Source organism: Alternaria atra (genome assembly GCF_907166805.1).
Source record: "Alternaria atra isolate CS162 genome assembly, contig: 24, whole genome shotgun sequence".
Lineage (NCBI taxonomy): Eukaryota > Fungi > Ascomycota > Dothideomycetes > Pleosporales > Pleosporaceae > Alternaria > Alternaria atra.
Genome location: NW_025091322.1, coordinates 41,025 through 58,141, shown reverse-complemented (window position 1 = coordinate 58,141; position 17,117 = coordinate 41,025). Strand labels below are relative to the sequence as shown.

At 53.7% G+C, this 17,117-nt stretch overlaps 4 protein-coding genes across 4 annotated transcripts; 3 read left to right on the top strand and 1 right to left on the bottom strand.

Moving 5' to 3' along the window:
• ALTATR162_LOCUS4986 (uncharacterized protein) lies at window positions 1-1,143 on the top strand (the record flags this gene model as incomplete). Its single annotated transcript, XM_043312602.1, has 3 exons — window positions 1-307; window positions 366-531; window positions 582-1,143. 3 exons carry the CDS (start codon window positions 1-3, stop codon window positions 1,141-1,143), a joined length of 1,035 nt encoding a protein of 344 aa, XP_043168537.1.
• A 2,086-nt stretch (window positions 1,144-3,229) lies between these two features.
• ALTATR162_LOCUS4985 (uncharacterized protein) lies at window positions 3,230-4,283 on the bottom strand (the record flags this gene model as incomplete). Its single annotated transcript, XM_043312601.1, has 3 exons — window positions 3,230-3,888; window positions 3,950-4,106; window positions 4,167-4,283. 3 exons carry the CDS (start codon window positions 4,281-4,283, stop codon window positions 3,230-3,232), a joined length of 933 nt encoding a protein of 310 aa, XP_043168536.1.
• Window positions 4,284-4,780: 497 nt separating this feature from the next.
• Window positions 4,781-12,195, top strand: ALTATR162_LOCUS4984 (uncharacterized protein; the record flags this gene model as incomplete). The annotated part of the gene is made up of 4 exons (XM_043312600.1): window positions 4,781-4,956; window positions 5,023-5,252; window positions 5,311-10,442; window positions 10,495-12,195. 4 exons carry the CDS (start codon window positions 4,781-4,783, stop codon window positions 12,193-12,195), a joined length of 7,239 nt encoding a protein of 2,412 aa, XP_043168535.1.
• Window positions 12,196-13,786: 1,591 nt separating this feature from the next.
• Window positions 13,787-15,791, top strand: ALTATR162_LOCUS4983 (uncharacterized protein; the record flags this gene model as incomplete). Its single annotated transcript, XM_043312599.1, has 7 exons — window positions 13,787-13,965; window positions 14,048-14,329; window positions 14,413-14,548; window positions 14,605-14,628; window positions 14,687-15,159; window positions 15,223-15,283; window positions 15,360-15,791. 7 exons carry the CDS (start codon window positions 13,787-13,789, stop codon window positions 15,789-15,791), a joined length of 1,587 nt encoding a protein of 528 aa, XP_043168534.1.
• Between the last annotated feature and the right edge of the window lie 1,326 nt (window positions 15,792-17,117).

Genomic DNA, 17,117 nt, shown 5'->3' with positions numbered 1-17,117 from the left:
ATGGACCAGCCTTCAAAAAAAAGAGTCTCCAAAGCATGTGACGCGTGCAAAAGAAAGAAAGTGCGCTGCAACAGGGAGACGCGCTGCCAGCAATGTGCGTATCTGGGTCTCCGGTGCATCTACTCGCCGTCTAGCAAGCAAAGGTCACAGGGCAAGAGAGGTCACATCATTGCGGAATTCAGGAATCAAACGTCCAACTCACCAACGATTTCACCACCGATATTACCTTCGCGTCCAGGACAAGTCGGCTTTCAGGCGTCGTATAGTCCCATTTCGCCGACGGTTGAACGCACCGGAGCCGAATCTAGTATGTCTCTTTGAAGATTCCAGCTAAAACGTGGAATGCTGCGGCTAACCCAGGGCAGCATCTCCCGTATCTTCATTCACGTCGCAGTACAGCAAGGCATTCTTTCTCGACCTCATACTAGATTACATCGATAGAGTTTACCCTGCCCATCCGGTCATTACCCAATATGAGCTCAGAAAGTACATCGAGATTATGGACACCAACCAAGATGTTCGCTCATTTGTGTACATTTTGGCGGTTGCACACTCAATCTCACACGCTATGGCGATCGCAGAACAGACGAAGTCGTTCAGACCATTGAGAGCCTCATGGACTATTCGATCGAAAACATGAGACCAGCTCACACGCATTTCCACTTCTCAGTGATGTGGGCCGTGCAGTCCATGTTCATACACAACTACCTAATGAGCCGGCAACGCAGCGACGCCGCGTTCTACTACATGAGGGATGCGATTTCGATCATCCAACTCCTGAAAATAGACAACCCAAAAAATGCGGCTCAGATATCGCCTCCGGAGCGGTCTCGAAGACAGCGGCTGTACTGGCAAGCATACATACACGAGCGTTTTCTAGCTATCTTGCACTATCGACAAGCCATTCTGCCCCCGCTCTACACCCTACCTGAAGACGATCCTACACTTTCGATACAAGTTCACGAAGGCTTTAACCAAACCATCAAACTCTTTCGACTGTTGGATAGGGAATTTCTCAACAGCTGGCTTGATTCGCAAGGAGGCAGCGTCACCAGCACCTGGGTCGAGGCCAAATCGCGCGAGCTCGACGGTGACCCGGAAGCCGATGCCAGACTCCGCAACAATCAATTAAGCGGGTCCTAGAAGGTTCAGATTGACTTAATTGATTACCTCTTTAGGCCTAGCAGTTTCCTATACAAGTTTAACTCCTACCTAGATAGGTAAGTGGGTCTCTGACAGAGTCCAGATTGAATTGATTGTTGCGGACTGTGGCCGATGCCCGGGAATTGTCCATGCTGTCCATGATGCAACGTGCCGATCTATCGATAACACGCGAATGGCTGCGCACGTTGGTTTGGCGTTTGGCCATGAGTCGAACACTCTTGTCTTCTCGCTCATGAAAAGAATGCCTGTCGCGCCAAGGCATCGAAGTCCATGGCACCAGCATCACTCAAAAGCTCTTCGAGATTACAGACACCATTGCCGACGTACTGATCCACGTCCCTGCAGCAACTCTTGATGGAAAAGCCCTACGAATAGACGACTTCCTCTTCATCCTCGACTTTGTCCTGCTAATCCCACATCTGGATCAGACGCGCCGCGGCATCTTGCTAGAGAAACTAGAGCGCCTCCAAACCATGTTTCCTGAAGCACTCAGCAATGCTAGCTCGCCCAGTTTGCCACTCGATATGCACAGCCCTAGCGGCGTGAATGACTCTTGGTACCAAGACACACAATCGAAGATGGCTGCAGGCCTTGAGATCATGGCAGACGGGTCGGGGCAAACGCAACATGAGGAGGTGCTGAGACCGGAGGCGCGGAGTGGGCAGTCGGCTACTCGGAATAACGTCTCGCGCCGTTTGTCGATGTAGGTCGCTGCTTTCGATAATCCATAGCTTAGAAAAATAAAAACGCAGTAAAGTCAGGTTCAACACATTACTTCGGGCTTTTCCGACTGCAAGCGGCGATACAGTTCATGACTCTAGCCAATGCGTAAGCAGCTCGTTGAAGGAGGTATAGCCTCCTCCTTTACTCCAAGGTATCTACGCAAGTAAATAAATCCTCCCCTCAAAAGTCGCCAACTCCCTCTCAACACACCCCTCCACACTACTAACCAGGAACTCTATCTTCTGCCCCCTCACAACTCCCGGAAACTCCGAACCCTTCCTCTTATCCGTAAAATTGCAAATGCACACGGCCTTCTTCCCTTGCCACGTCTTGCTGAAGGCGAAGAGATCCTGATCCTCAACGTCCAAATCATTGTATTGCCCCTGCACAAGGAGATCGTTGTGGTGTTTGTGGACTTGCAGGATTCGTTTCCAGAAGGCGAGCACGGAGGTTTTGTCGTTTTGTTGTTTGGCGTTGCATACTGTTGCGTCTTCTAGGGGCATAAGGTGCTGTGAAGGAGGGGGTAAATACTGTAGCATGGCCGATAGCTAGTGGCCTCGTTGTCCTCCTGGGCAGTTGAGATCTTTCTCGCCTTGACTATTCTGATCCTGCTTCTAGTCGCCCAAGCTGGCCAAACGAAACATGTCAAGGAAAAAGAAGCTCAAGGTTATGTCCATGCTCTGTATTGGTTTCATAGTTACGGTTGTTGGCTGCCTTTGTATCTAGGCCTTCATGCGATTTGCTAGGACAGAGACCCAACTTGTAATGCCCGCACAGTGTGTCCATCAACCAAGTAAGTTACTTGCTTGACACCAGGGCGCTAGAGCACTACAGTGGGCCGGACTAAATTAGTTGGAAACTTAAGCACAGACGCGCGACACTGGCCAATCACCTCGAGATGATCTGCTTACGTTAAAGCAACCGGTTGAACCGGTCGGTCCAGTGGGTTCACAGTTGCTTGGAACCCTGGTGTCAAGCAAGTAACTTACTTGGTTGATGGACACACTGCATGCACGTTGTATGTACTCATGACCTACATTAGATAAAGCTGAAACCCAATGTCGCAATCTTCAGCTCAACCGTCTCGCTCGCAAAAACACCACGAAAGAGGTGAAACTCCGGTCTACCGGCCCAATCGCATCACCCTTGGCAATCAGTTTACGTCGCTTGCTCCGTCGCACAATACATCTCCGGCTGCACTTTACAAGGTCTAGATTCGCGAAACGGTTCGCTTGGCTTACACTACATTCTCAGCCCCACGGGGCCCGTGGGACTAGAGGGTTACTATGTTTACTCATCCAGCAAGGCCACCCGCCCAGACACACACTACCTTGCATCCTTCTCAAGGCGCCTTCACAAACGCCTGCGTGTCGCCCCTGAGAACTGCCTTGATGAACGCATCCATATCCGTCACCAACTGCCCCACGTCCTCGCCAGTCACTACATTCAAATGGCCCTTTCCTTTAGCCCAGTACACTTGACTCGGCGCCTTGATTCTCGCGACGCTCTCAGCCTGCTCCTGCGGCGACGAGATGTCGTCGAATTCCGGAATCACCGTCATAACCGGGCAGCGTATCATATCCAGACACTCCTTTGGGCGGAACAGCGCAAGCTTCTGGTACGTTTGCAGGGCAATGCGGTCGCGGAAACCCTCTGCGCCCTTCTCGGCGGCCAGCTGCATGAAATGGTAGGCTTCGTCTCCGCCGGGTCCGCCAGAGCCAGCCATACCGATGGGGTTTGTGCCGTCGGGTGAGAAGGGCTGCAGTGAGTAGGGCTCGTTGCCGCGGAGTTGCGACACGCGGTCCTTGATGACTTGAGCGAAGGCGGCGTCTTCGCGCGAGGGTTGCACGTAGCTGAAAAGCGGGCACACCATGATGACGGCTTTGGCGCGGTGGTCGACGGCTGCGTTGCAGGCGCTGACTACGGAGCCGAAGGATAGTCCCCAGAGGATTATCTTGGTGGCGTCTACGGTGGGGAGGCGAGAGACGTAGGTGTATACATCTGGGGAAGAGAGGATTAGTAACGCGATGGGAAAAATTAAGGTGGGAGATATTGTACGCACCGGACAAATCCTCTGCGAACTGTAGCGGGTTCACCAGGTTGCGGGGTGTGCCGCCGCTGTTTCCTACACTGCGTGCATCGTACAGGAGTACGTTGTAGCCCAGAGCGTGGAAGAGTTCGGCTACGTCTGGTAGTGCCATCTCTTTGACGCAGTTGAACTGTAGCCACATTGTAAGTACATTTTTCCACTGAGGGATAAGGGTATGTTAGAGACGTACACCGTGAGACATGATGATAGCCGGAGCCAGCCCAGGGACTTCGTAAAGCCAGCCGGAAATGTCCGTGCCATCGATGGTCTTGCATTCGACCACGCGGTGCGGTGAACTGGGAGCCATTGTGAACTGAAGAAGCAGGGTAGAGTAGTAGTTGCGGTGGATACTCGAGTGCTGAGCTGCTACGAGAGAAGAATATCTCGCCGTTGATGTTATCTGTATTTAGCTTGAATCAACTGTGTGCCATAGATTGATATGTTGAGTGTAGTCTACGTACTACTCAGTCCCTTGCTGACAGTAACACGTGCTCCGGTCCGCGGGCTAGAAGATGATGACATTGCATATGAGACTAAATTACACGATAAGCTTGCCGAACATCGTCACTGTCACATGTAAGGTAATCAGTGATCATCGCACCAAGACTGCATAGTCATTGGGACCACCGTGATTATACGCAAGGTAAAGTAATGGCAAATCGTGCTTACCATGACTCTGCAAGACCGATATCGCAGAAGACAGACAAGGAGTTCAGACAAGTTCTGTGAAGTATATGTTAGCTCTCCGTCGCCCGTTAGAGACGAGCAAGTATAGCGAATTTCATGTAGTTGTACTTTCTCATTATGGCACAAACCACTTTTCAACAGGAGCCCATGGCCATCGTCGGCTTTGCCTGCCGTCTCCCCGGTGGCAACAACAGCCCACAGAAGCTGTGGGAGTTCCTGGAGAGCGGCGGCGTGGCGCCAAACAAGGTGCCCAAGTCACGCTTCAATATCGATGGCCATTACGATGGCTCGCAGTATGTAATATCCTTGTTAGAAACTTACATGTGAAATGGAAACTAACTTGGGGAATCTACCTACAGCAAGCCAGGTACTATGCGGCCGCCGGGTGGCATGTTTCTGTCAGACGACATCGATCTCGCGCATTTCGATGCGTCTTTCTTTGAGACTTCGGGCTCGGATGCGATTGGAATTGATCCGAATCAACGGCAATTGCTAGAGGTCGTGTATGAGGGGCTTGAGAGCGCGGGGTTAACGCTTGAGAAGCTCGACGGTGCACCCGTGGCGTGTTTTGTGGGGTCGTATTCGTCTGGTATGTCATTTTGTTATGTTGTTGTAGATGATTGGATACTAACCTTGACCTACCTCAGATTACCATGCCATGCTCAACCGAGACGGCGAAGATGCACCACCAAACTTTGTCGCCGGGACAGCTCGCGCTATGCTGGCAAACCGTGTCAGCTACTTCCTAAACATCAAAGGGCCCAGTGTCACTGTCGACACGGCCTGCTCTGGTAGTTTAGTGGGTCTCGATCTCGCATGCCGCTCTCTGCAGATGGGAGAAGCAAACCTCGCTATTGTGGCTGCTAGTAATCTTTTCCTGAACCCGGAGCACGTCATGGATACGGGCGGCATGGGACAAGCACACTCGCCCACGGCTCTCTGTCATACATTTGACGCCGACGCCGACGGATATGTCAAGGCCGAGGCGGTCAACTGCTTGATCATCAAGAGGCTGGCGGATGCCATCCGGGGCCGTGACCCTATCAGAGCAGTTGTAAGGGGCACTGCGTCCAACAGCAATGGACGCACGGTGGGCGGCATCGTCTCCCCCAATTCCGTGGCACAAGCTACTGCCATTCGGACCGCATATGCCCGGGCTGGTATCAGCGACTTCAACGAGACCGCCTACCTGGAATGTCACGGTACTGGCACACCAGCCGGCGATGCCGCCGAGGTCAATGGCGCAGGCTCCGTCTTTGGCCGGACTCGCGACACTGCTCGTCCACTTCTCATCGGCTCCATCAAGAGCAACCTTGGCCACGCCGAGCCAGCAGCAGGCATTTCAGGCGTCATCAAGGTGATTCTTTCCATGGAAAAGAACCAAATCCCCGGCACTCCGACTTTCATAAAGCCGAGCCCCAAGATCGACTTTTCAGGTAACAGGGTCAAGGCCTCGCGGAGGGTCGTTGCATGGCCAAACCAAGGCTACTCAGTCAAAAGGGCCAGCGTCAGCTCCTCGGGCTTCGGCGGGTCCAACGCCCACGCTGTCATTGAACAACACACAGAGATGGGTGCTGGCAAGACGTACGCCCACTCGTATCAGACTGGTTTCCCGGACCTGGGAGACGACGACGATGCCAATGAACTGCCGAGCGTACTCGTCTTGTCAGCCAACGATGCCACTGCGCTCAAAGCCAGCATCAACGCGTTGTGCAATCACCTGATCAACCCGGCCATTCGAACGCCCATGCCTGATCTGGCATACACGCTTTCAGAGCGTCGAAGCCGCTTTTTCCACCGCGCTTTCGTGACAACTACCTCGTCTGCTAACCTCGACGATGGCGACTTTGTCGTGTCTAAGAAGCTGTCGCACGAGCCCAAGATCAGCTTCGTCTTCACAGGCCAGGGCGCACAATGGCCGCAAATGGGCAAGGACCTGCTCAGGTTTCCCTTGGCTCGCTCGATACTCAAAGAGCTGGATGAGGTTCTCCAGGCCCAGCCAAATCCGCCTGCCTGGACCCTTTTGGCTGAATTGACCGAGCCGCGCTCAGTCGACCATCTTCGCCAGCCGGAATTCTCGCAGCCGCTCGTGACGGCGCTGCAGCTCTGTCTCTTTGCCCTCTTCAAGTCGTGGGGTATCACGCCCAACGCCGTTGTTGGACACTCATCGGGAGAAATTGCAGCGGCGTATGCGGCTGGCCATCTTGATCTCGCTGGCGCTATCAAGGCTGCATTTTACAGAGGCCGCGCTGCTGTGAACCGCAAAGACGAGTCTGAATCAGATGTGGGTATGCTTGCTGTTGGGCTCGGCCCTGAGCGCGTTGCGCCTTTCATGAAGAAGTATTTCCAAACAGGGCGTAACATTTGGATTGCGTGCTTCAACAGCCCAAGCAGCGTCACCGTTTCCGGCAACAAACCAACACTGGAGGCTCTCGCCGCCGATATCAAAGCCAGTGGGCACTTTGCAAGGCTCTTGCATGTGGATCTTGCGTACCACTCGCCTATGATGGACGTCATTGGCGACGAGTACAGTAAACTCCTGGCTTCGGACGAGGCATTCAGGCCGCTGAGTGGAAACACTGACGCGAAAGTTGCCATGTTCTCCTCCGTCACAGCCAGTGAGTTGAATGGCTCCACAGATGCAGACTACTGGAAGTCCAACATGGTTTCTCCGGTCCGTTTTGCTGAAGCTCTCACCCAACTCGTCGCTAACGAGTCGCCCGACATTATCATTGAGCTCGGCCCCGCAGGTGCCCTGGCAGGCCCAATCTCCCAGATACTCAAAGACAAGGCTCTGGAGAGTAGCAGGGACGTCGTATACTGGGCATCTTGGGCGCGTGGAACGGGATCAGTTAAAGCCTTGCTCACTGCAGCTGGCCGCTTGTTCAATGCTGGTGCGCCCATCGATATCTGTAAGGTCAACGGACTCGACAGGGACAAGATGCGCATCCTTGTCGATCTACCCAGCTATCCTTGGAACCACTCAGTCAAGTACTGGCATGAAAATGCGGCAAGTGTTGACTGGCGAACCAAGCGCTATGCCAGTCACGACCTCGTCGGCAGTAAGGTCTTGGGAACCTCGTGGACGGCGCCTACCTGGCGCAAGCAGCTGCGGCTGAGCGACGTGCCGTGGCTGCGCGACCACACATTGGGCTCTGATGTCTTACTGCCCGGCGCAGCGTTTGCTGCCATGGCTCTCGAAGCCATGTACCAGAAGCACTGTGCTCTGTACCCCGACGAGACTGAGAATGTCACTGGGGCGAACGACCTGTCATACCGCTTCCGCAACATCAAGTTCGACCGCGCCGTTGTAGTCGAAGACTCCAAGCCGACAACGGTACTGTTGACGCTGACTGGTGTGCCTGGGAGCAAGGACTGGCACGAGTTCCGCGTACGGACCACGGCAGACGACGTCGTCTACGAGCACTGCTGGGGCATGATTCGCGTGCAAGAACCTCTGGCCGACGACGAGACGTCGCGAAGCGTAGCAAGTGCTCCGTTACGCCACCCACAAGCTGCTGGGCTATGGTACAAGAGACAGGACGAAACCGGCACCCATTTCGGGCCGTCGTTCCAAAAAATCAAGCATTTCGAGGCTGTCAGCGGGCGCCGCGACTGCCGTGCAGCTCTTGATCTAACGCCGCCGCCGTCGCGATGGGACCCTCAGTCATACTACCCTCTGCACCCTGCTGCCCTCGACGCATGCTTCCAGAGCTCGATCCCGGCTGTTGTGGGCGGAGAGCGCAGTGCTTTGCGTGAAGTGCTTGTGCCCGCGCAAATCGACGACATGGTCATCAACAAGATGCCGCGCCAGCTGCAGAACGGCATGGCCGCGGCTGAAGCAACATGGTCAGGCCGTGGGCGCAAAGAGAAGAACCAGACTTGGACCGCCAGCATTGCTGTCCGTGATGCGGAGACTGGCCAGTTGTATGTGCGTGTGCGAGGATTGGCCAACAATAAGCTCGACGTGCAGGAAAAAGCCGACGTTCATGTGTTTCAAGCGCTGCGCTGGAAGTCCGACATTTTTCTGCTGTCGCAAGACCAGTTGTTGTACATGGACCCGTCAGGGGCCGAGGGGACTTCACTGGACGACATCATCGACCTTGTCGCGCACAAGACGCCGCGGCTTAAGGTACTCGAGATAGCCATCGACAGTGCGAGTGCAGCCGATCCGCTTTGGCTGCATAACAGCAGTGGCAGCGGTGTCAGGGCTGCTAGAGTCGCTTGTGCGCACTACGACTTCGCCACTTCTGAGGCGCAAACCTTGGTGGCGGTACAAAGTGCACACAATGGGCATGCTCGCGACTTCCATTTGCTTCATGCCAACCAGGACGCTCTCGGCCTGCCTGCCACGGGGCCTACGTATGACCTTGCCATTGTGAGAGGGCCGACCAAGACCGGCGATGGCATCATCGACAAGATTAGATCTCTGCTCAAGCCTTGCGGAGTGTTGCTGCGCATGCCGGATGAGTCTGACGTGGAGAGTGCAAATGGAAGCGGCGTGCAGACGCCGTCATCATCATCAGGTGAAGCATTGAGCGAGACCTCGGAGGGCTCCGGCTTCCTGGTGGATACCGGTGCGTCTGCGAAAGTGCGCGATGCCGATGAGATTGAAGAAATGGTAGTTCCAGGCATTCCAGCTGCGTGGCTATCCATCAAGGCACACACTCGTACAGTGGCAGCCGACGCTGGACCGCTCCTGGTTCTCCAATTTGACGACTCATCGCCCCCGCTTGCGCCAGGGCTGCGGACAGTGCTGACGGCGGCGGGCTGGAAGCTGAAGACAGCATCTGTTTCCAAGCTCTCTGATGTCTCGCAGGCCGTGGCTCAGGCGGCGGCCGTGCTGGTCGTCGACGAGATGGCAGCGCCGGTGCTGGCAAACATCAGCGAGCGACAGTGGGAGGCGCTGAAGCAAGTAGCTTCGTCCAGGAAACCCCTCGTGTGGGTCACCAAGGGTAGTCAGACAGCAGAACGCGTCACTGACCCCGATCGTGCCCTCGTCCATGGCCTGTTCCGAACATTCCGCCGCGAAGAGTTGGGCGCGCGCCTGACAACGCTCGATGTGCAAAGCGCTGCCAGTCCCGCCGCTCATCGTGCAGTCGAGCGCGTGCTGAGTTCGACTTACAGCCGCCCTGAAACATCGGACGACTACGAGTACGCTGAGCGTGACGGCGTGCTGCTCGTGCCTCGCCTCATGATCGACAACGAGCTCAACGCCTTCAAAGCGGCTTCCGCTGGCATTGGCTTAGAGCCCATCACCAAAGGCCTTCATTCCACTAACGCCGCTGTGAGACTGCGCACCGAAGTCGTCGGTTCTCTGCAGAAGTTGGTATGGAGCGAAACGGCCGTTTCTGACCTTCCTTTGGCAGACACCAGTGTCGAGGTGGAGGTCGTGGCCGTGGGCGCAAACTTCAAGGATGTAGCGACCGCCATGGGCATTGTGCCTGAGAACGAGTACATGCTGGGCTTCGAGTGCTCCGGCACTGTCAGACGCGTTGGTGCTGGTGCTGCTTCGCGCTTCCGCCCAGGCGATCGTGTTGTTGCCCACACCAACGGCAGTTATGCTAATCGCGTCCAGACCTCCGCTGACCGCGTTCATGCCATTCCTGACACGATGAGCTTTGAAGATGCTGCGACAATTCCAGTCGTTTACGTTACAGTCGTGTATTCACTGTTCCATCTTGCGCATCTTCGCGAAGGCCAGTCCATCCTTATTCACTCGGCCGCTGGAGGTGTTGGGATTGCGGCTATCCAGCTTGCTCAGTACGCCAAAGCAGATGTGAGTACCAACTTTACAACCTTGGTTTCACTTTACTAATTCTCCCTCACAGATCTTCGTTACCGTCGGCTCCGACGAAAAGCGCGAGTTGCTGATCAAAGAATTTGGCATATCGCCAGATCGCATCTTGTCATCACGTAACATTGGTTTTGCCGACGCTATCCGGCGTGCAACCAACGGCCGTGGTGTCGACGTCGTCCTCAACTCCTTGGTTGGCGAACTCCTCGACGAGTCGTGGAGGCTCACCGCCGACGGAGGCACCATGGTAGAAATCGGCAAGCGCGACATTGTCGACCGCAACACTCTGGCCATGGAACCCTTCAACCGCAACTGCTCCTTCCGCGCCGTCGATCTCTCCTACACACCCGACATTAGCGATGCGCTCATTGCCAAGCTCCTTGCCGAAGTCTTTGACCTTGTCAATGCCGGCCACATCGGTCCCGTCCATCCAGTCACTGTCTATGGGTTCGACCAAGTCATCGACGCCCTTTCCGAGATGCGCAGCGGAAAACACATGGGCAAGATTGTCATCTCTAGCGGCACGGAGGACGTGCAATTGCCCATTCGCCCAGCCGTCCGCGAACTCGAGCTCAAAGCCGATGCCACCTATGTTCTCGTCGGCGGCCTCAAGGGTGCCTGCGGCAGTCTTGCTGTTCACATGGCCCGCCACGGAGCACGGCACCTCATTTCTCTGAGCAGGAGTGGTATGGGCGACAAGGGATCTGCTAAGATTGTCGAGCACTGTGCATCGTACGGCTGTGAAGTAACAGAAGCCAAAGGCGACGTAGGGGACCTAGCCTTCGTCAGCGCCCTCTTCCGCTCTGTGCAGCATGGATACATTGCCGGTGTCATTCAAGGAGCCATGGTCACGCGCGACAAGCCGTACGAACTGATGACCCACGACGACTACCACACGGCCATCCACGCCAAGGTCAGGGGAACATGGAACCTCCACCTTGCGGCGCAGCAGGAGCAGAAACAACCCCTCGACTTCTTCTCCCTGTTATCCAGTGTCTCGGGTGTGACAGGCATGAAAGGCCAAGCCAACTACGCCGCAGCCAACGTCTTCCTCGACGCGTTTGCGCATTACCGCCAATCACAAGGCCTGCATGCCAACTCCATCGATCTGGGAGTCATCGAGGACGTTGGCTTCATTGCCGAGATGGAAGGCGGCGACGAGCTTGCCGCACGATTCGACCCGAAGGAATGGCCACCCATCAACGAAGATATGCTGCGTCAGATTCTCACTTACTCGATCCTCCAGCAGGACGATCCCAGGAGCCCTCTTAGCGGCGTAAGTACCGCTCAGCTCATCTCCGGTCTGGGCTACCCGCTGCCTGCAAACGCAACGCTGGCAGATAATCCCCGATTCGACTATCTCTTCAACGCGAGTGCCGGTAGTGACGCCAGTAGCGATGAGTCTGCATCCAGCGACAGCGCTGTCGACCAGGCTATTCGCGCTTTCAAGGTCCAGCATACGTCGGGCAGCCCGGACGCCGCGCTCATCAAGACGGCACTGCAGATTCTCCAGTCGCAGGTTACGCTGCTGCTGCGTCTTGAGACGGAGATTGAGCCAGGCAAGCCTCTGCTGTCGTATGGTCTTGATTCGCTGTCGGCTGTTGAACTGCGTGGCTGGATTAGGCATCGCCTTGGGGCGGAGTTGAGCACCCTGGATATTACGAATGCGAGCTCGCTTGTTGCGTTGTGTGAGAAGTTGGTGGATAAGCTACCGAGGGCGGATGGGGATAAGTGAGGAGGGGTTTATGGGTAGGAAGCATTGGGATGAGGTTTCTCTATTGGTATGGCTACTAGAGAGAGTAGAAGGGGGTGGGGTCGTTGCAATCTCTTGTATTTACTATAGTGTTGTCGTTATGTTCACTGCTTCTGATAGATAGACTGTTTTTCACCGCTTCGATAGATTGTAACGAGGAGGGTACAGTGGGGCTGCACCTCTACGTGCAGCAAATACAACAAGTACCATGAGCCTACCTTCCACCAACCTGCACTGAACCCACATGTTCTCAACACATTCCCACCACTCCCTCTAAAAAGCAAATCTGCTCCATACACACCTCCCAGTTACTTCTTCAATCTCTCACATCACATTTGCTGCAAAAGGCTTTGCCAATCCCTCAGCAACTATCCCACACGTAGACCACATCACGTTCGCCTCGTTCTGCCAGGTCTCCAATGAAGTGATAGCAGACGTCGATATGCTTTGATCTTTCGTGAAGGTGAGGGTTCTGTGTAAGTACGAGGGGGCTCTGCGTCGAATGCGGACCAAATTGGGTCGAACACCTAACACTGCGGTGTTCATTAGGGTCTGCATCACCCGCAAAAATGCAATGTTGAGCTCTGGGATTTCGACTACCACAGTCCGCAACAAGCAAGCGATAGACAGATTGATTACCGCATTAAGCGTAAAAAGACCACAGTCTGGCTCGTGCCACGCCTAATGCGGTAATCAATCTGTCTATCGCTTGCTTGTTGCGGACTGTATCGACTACGCAATCACGCATATGGTGCAAGAAGCTGGTGTTAAGTCACTTTATCGTAAGCACACTGTTTCTTTTGAACGCCAGGCTGAGCAGTCTCCCAGCATGTGAACCTTGTTGGTGTGTCTTTTTCGATGTACTTTGGGAATACAAGATTGCTAGATACATTGGCAATCCACTGGCTTTGCTTGTAGCAATGTTGAAATATCACGTATCCAAATTCGCATGTTGGTGTTGCCACTGATTGTTAGTTTTTACTTGAGCAAGATATTGTGCCAGGTCCAACTCATTGTCGCGATCACCAGCTCAACCGCTCGCTCACAAAACAATACGAAAAGATATCAGGCCTCCATAGAACATCGCAGTGCTCCCTGGGACGCCTCTTTCGCTCCATAGTATCGGCTTGCCTGATTGGATCGGCCGCTAGTGCCGGTTTCGGTAAAGTCGCTTTCCTTCACTCGAAATCGTAGTTCAGTCTCCAATGAAAACACATGCATTACAACTGTCGAATCCACACATTCCTTATGCAGCTTTGCTTGAATGTATGTAGGGTAAGCACGGCTGAATCGACCGTGTTTACTGTATGCAGTGTAATCACCGACATACTATATGCAGAGTAATCCTTGGCATGTTACTATGCAGTGTAATCATGCAAGCGGCTGCAACGGCTAACATACATATTTCCCACGTCTCTGGATAGCCTTCAAAACAGTCGCGATACTGTGTTTTCTTTGCTTTCTGTGTACAACGCAGGTGGTGTATTGTATGGTATCATTGATAAAAACTATATAGAACCCATCCATGCAGGTCACGTGACAGGAGGCAACTATCAAAACACTATCGCGCATCATGATTGTCCGAACAGATCCGTTTCCGTACTTCTGGGCCTGCTCGGTGCTGGGTCTCCTCTACGGCCTCGTCAAACTATTGCGCTTCGGCCATCGCGAGAAGCATCTTCCCCCAGGCCCACCGACATTGCCAATCCTTGGAAATGCGCACCTCACCGTCGACCCAAAGATTTTCAAGAAGTAAGTAACATCCCATTCCATTTTCCCTTCTCTGCTGGCTGGCTGCTTGCCAACAACAACGACTAACTGGCGCGTTTGTTAGATTCAAGAAATGGAGCGCAGAATACGGCGACGTCTTTTCGCTCAAGGTCGGAAAAAGCACAATGGTCGTGTTGAACAGTAAACGTTCCGTCTACGAGCTCGTCGATCAACGGAGCGCCCTGTACTCAGCAAGGCCAATAGACAAACGGTTCCGCCATGCGATGAGGGAGAACTTTGCCTTTATGGACCCGACTCCGATTTGGAGAATGCAGCGGAAAATCGCGGTCCGCTATTTGGCGCCGGAGAAACTGGATGGCGATTTGGACAAGGTTTCAAATGCAGAGTAAGTTGCAATGTTTATTGCAGGACTTCTAAGGGCTGAGCAGCACAGCCATGATATCTACAGTTATACTGACTAAAAGGCAGAATCACTACATTACTTAACGATCTACTTGATAGTCCCGAGGACTTCATAAAGCATATCGAGCGATCGACTGCTTCGTTCACCGCGATTGTGCTGTATGGACAGCGTGCCAAGTCCAACGATGACTTTTGGGCGAGAGTAAGCCCATCTTCCAAAATAATCCCTTCATATCAACCATTGCTAACGCATTGCAGGGCGTCTACGAAGCTATGGAGGCAGTAAGCGACCCCACTCTGTTGCATTCTGAACTGAAAAAGCTGACCGTGGTAACACCAGATTATGCGCGCCATAAGCCCTGGCTCCTACCTGCCCGCCGAGCAATTCCCCATCTTCAAACTGATTCCAAAGCGATTTGACCCTTCCTTTGCCCGCGCAGAAGAGGGCTACGCTATCCCTACAAGGATATGGACCGAGGCCCAACGGCGCGTCGAACTGCGCCGCAGCCACGGCGACAAGCGCGAATCGCTCATTGACGACCTGCTCAGCGCCGAGAAGGAACTAGATCCCGCGTTCCAGGGCACAATGCTCGCAAATTATCTTGGTGCGGTGATGCAGGCTGCTGCCGAGACGAGTGCCTTGTCCACAAAGACAAACATTATGTTTTTGGCCACGCATCCGGAGGTGCAGGATAAGGCGCAGGCAGAAATCGACGCCGTTTGTGGTGTGGAGAGGCTTCCTTGTTTTTCGGACTTCAAGGATATGCCGTATATTAATTGTGTTGTCAAGGAGAGCCAGCGCATTCGCCCAGTGTAAGCCAGCCATTCCCAGCTCGTCTACTTGTCCTTTGCCACCACTAACATTATCCCACAAAGCGTTCCCACTGGCATCCCTCACCGCTGCACACAAGATAACTGGTACAACGGCATGCTTATCGTAAGTCGCAACTCCATCTTCCACACATATACACACACATCCAAACTTCACAACAACTAACCCGCACCTCCCTCAGCCCAAAGATGCAACCATCATAATCCCCCACTGGGCCATCCACCACTCAAAATACGAAGACGCAGAAACCTACAACCCAGACCGCTACCTCAACCACCCCCACCTCGCCTGGGACTACGCCGGAACAAAAGACTTTGAAAACCGCGACCACTACAACTACGGCGCCGGCCGCCGCATCTGCGCTGGCATCCAGCTTGCCGAGCGGACGCAGTGGCGCCAGGTTGCACGCATTCTGTGGGCGTTCCGACTCGAGCATGCGGTTGATGAGAAGACGGGAGAGAAGATTCCTATCGATCTGGATGCGTATGAGGATAAGATGGTTTGTGGACCGGAGCCGTTCAAGGTTAAGTTTACGCCGAGGAGTCAGGCGCATGTGGATTTGATTAGGAAGGAAGTGGGGGATGTGAGGGAGATTTTGAGGGCGTGGGAGTGAGGGTTTGCGGGGGTGTGTTTTGTTGATGTTTGAATCGCGTTGGGTTGGTATAGGATACATCTTGGTGGAATCTTCATGCAATGGTGGAGGCTATAAAGTCTTGTATCTCAGTTTTATACTCTTGCGTTCTGTCAAGGTATCTACAATCGAAGAAATACACCTGAATGCAAGTCTTCCAATGACAGATGTCGCAGGCCAAGCGCTGTCGGGAACATGAACCTTATTACTAATAACGCTGTGCGATGACCTCCATATAAGCTGAGCTATGATGCTAGAACAATACAACACATACACACTTCATAATTTCTCGTACTTGCAACACCGCACCTAACCGTGCGACAACAGACGTGCCCCATCTTCCTCAACTTCATTCTTAACAAGCCACGCCACCGATATTGTGATAGTAAACTTGGTGTAGTAGGCGGCGCACCCACGCAGTTTCTTTGGCAGAGTACGTAAAAGCGACAAACTCAGCTTCAGACGAGGAGCTGGTGATAATTTGCGGTCGATAGGACTTGAAGGAGACGAGTGCGCCCATGACATGGACAATGACGCAACGCACGTCTGGGATGTCGACACATATGCCCAACACGTTCGTTGCTACGATCACGCGCTTCCTGCTGAACTTGAAGTCCGAAAGCATGCTGTCTTTGCCCACAGCGTCTGCGTGGTAGCGTAGCATTCCAAGTGCTCCGCTATCACGTTGGCTTTCGGCTTCGAGTTGGTGTTTACGACGACCTTGCCTGTTCTGTACTTGCGCAGTTTTCCGCTGCACCAACCGGACCATCGGACTCTGCTTCTTCTTTCTTAACAGACCTGCCGATTTGATTGTGTGGTATGCAACTTTCGTTCTTGTCGTTGGGTCTTGCGTCGAAACAGCTCGTTCTGCTCCGACGGCGGCAACGTCGCTGTTAGGTACCTAACAACACCATCCCGAGGTCTGCGTCTCAGCGGCGGATAATCTGCCCAGTTTCTGCATCTCCCTGCGGAACCGCACGGCACGAAGCGCATTTCTGGCAAGCCCTCATTTTCAGTGCGGCGAGTGTGGCGGGTGCATTTTCCGGCCACAGAAATGTATTGGCGGCTGTCTATAACTAGCCATGTGGTTCGCTGAAGATGAAGTCTCCATGCATTCATCGAATTTGTGACATAAGCGATACGCTTTGCGTTCACTCCAGCATTGCATAGGATAAGGGCGTGACGCTACATAGAGGCCTCTTGTCAGATGAAATGCTAAAAATGAGCTCAGGAGAAGTTGATGATTGCGATGATGGATTATCTCTTGATCATTGTTGTTTTTCGTTGGTCTGTTCTCTCTCCTTTTTG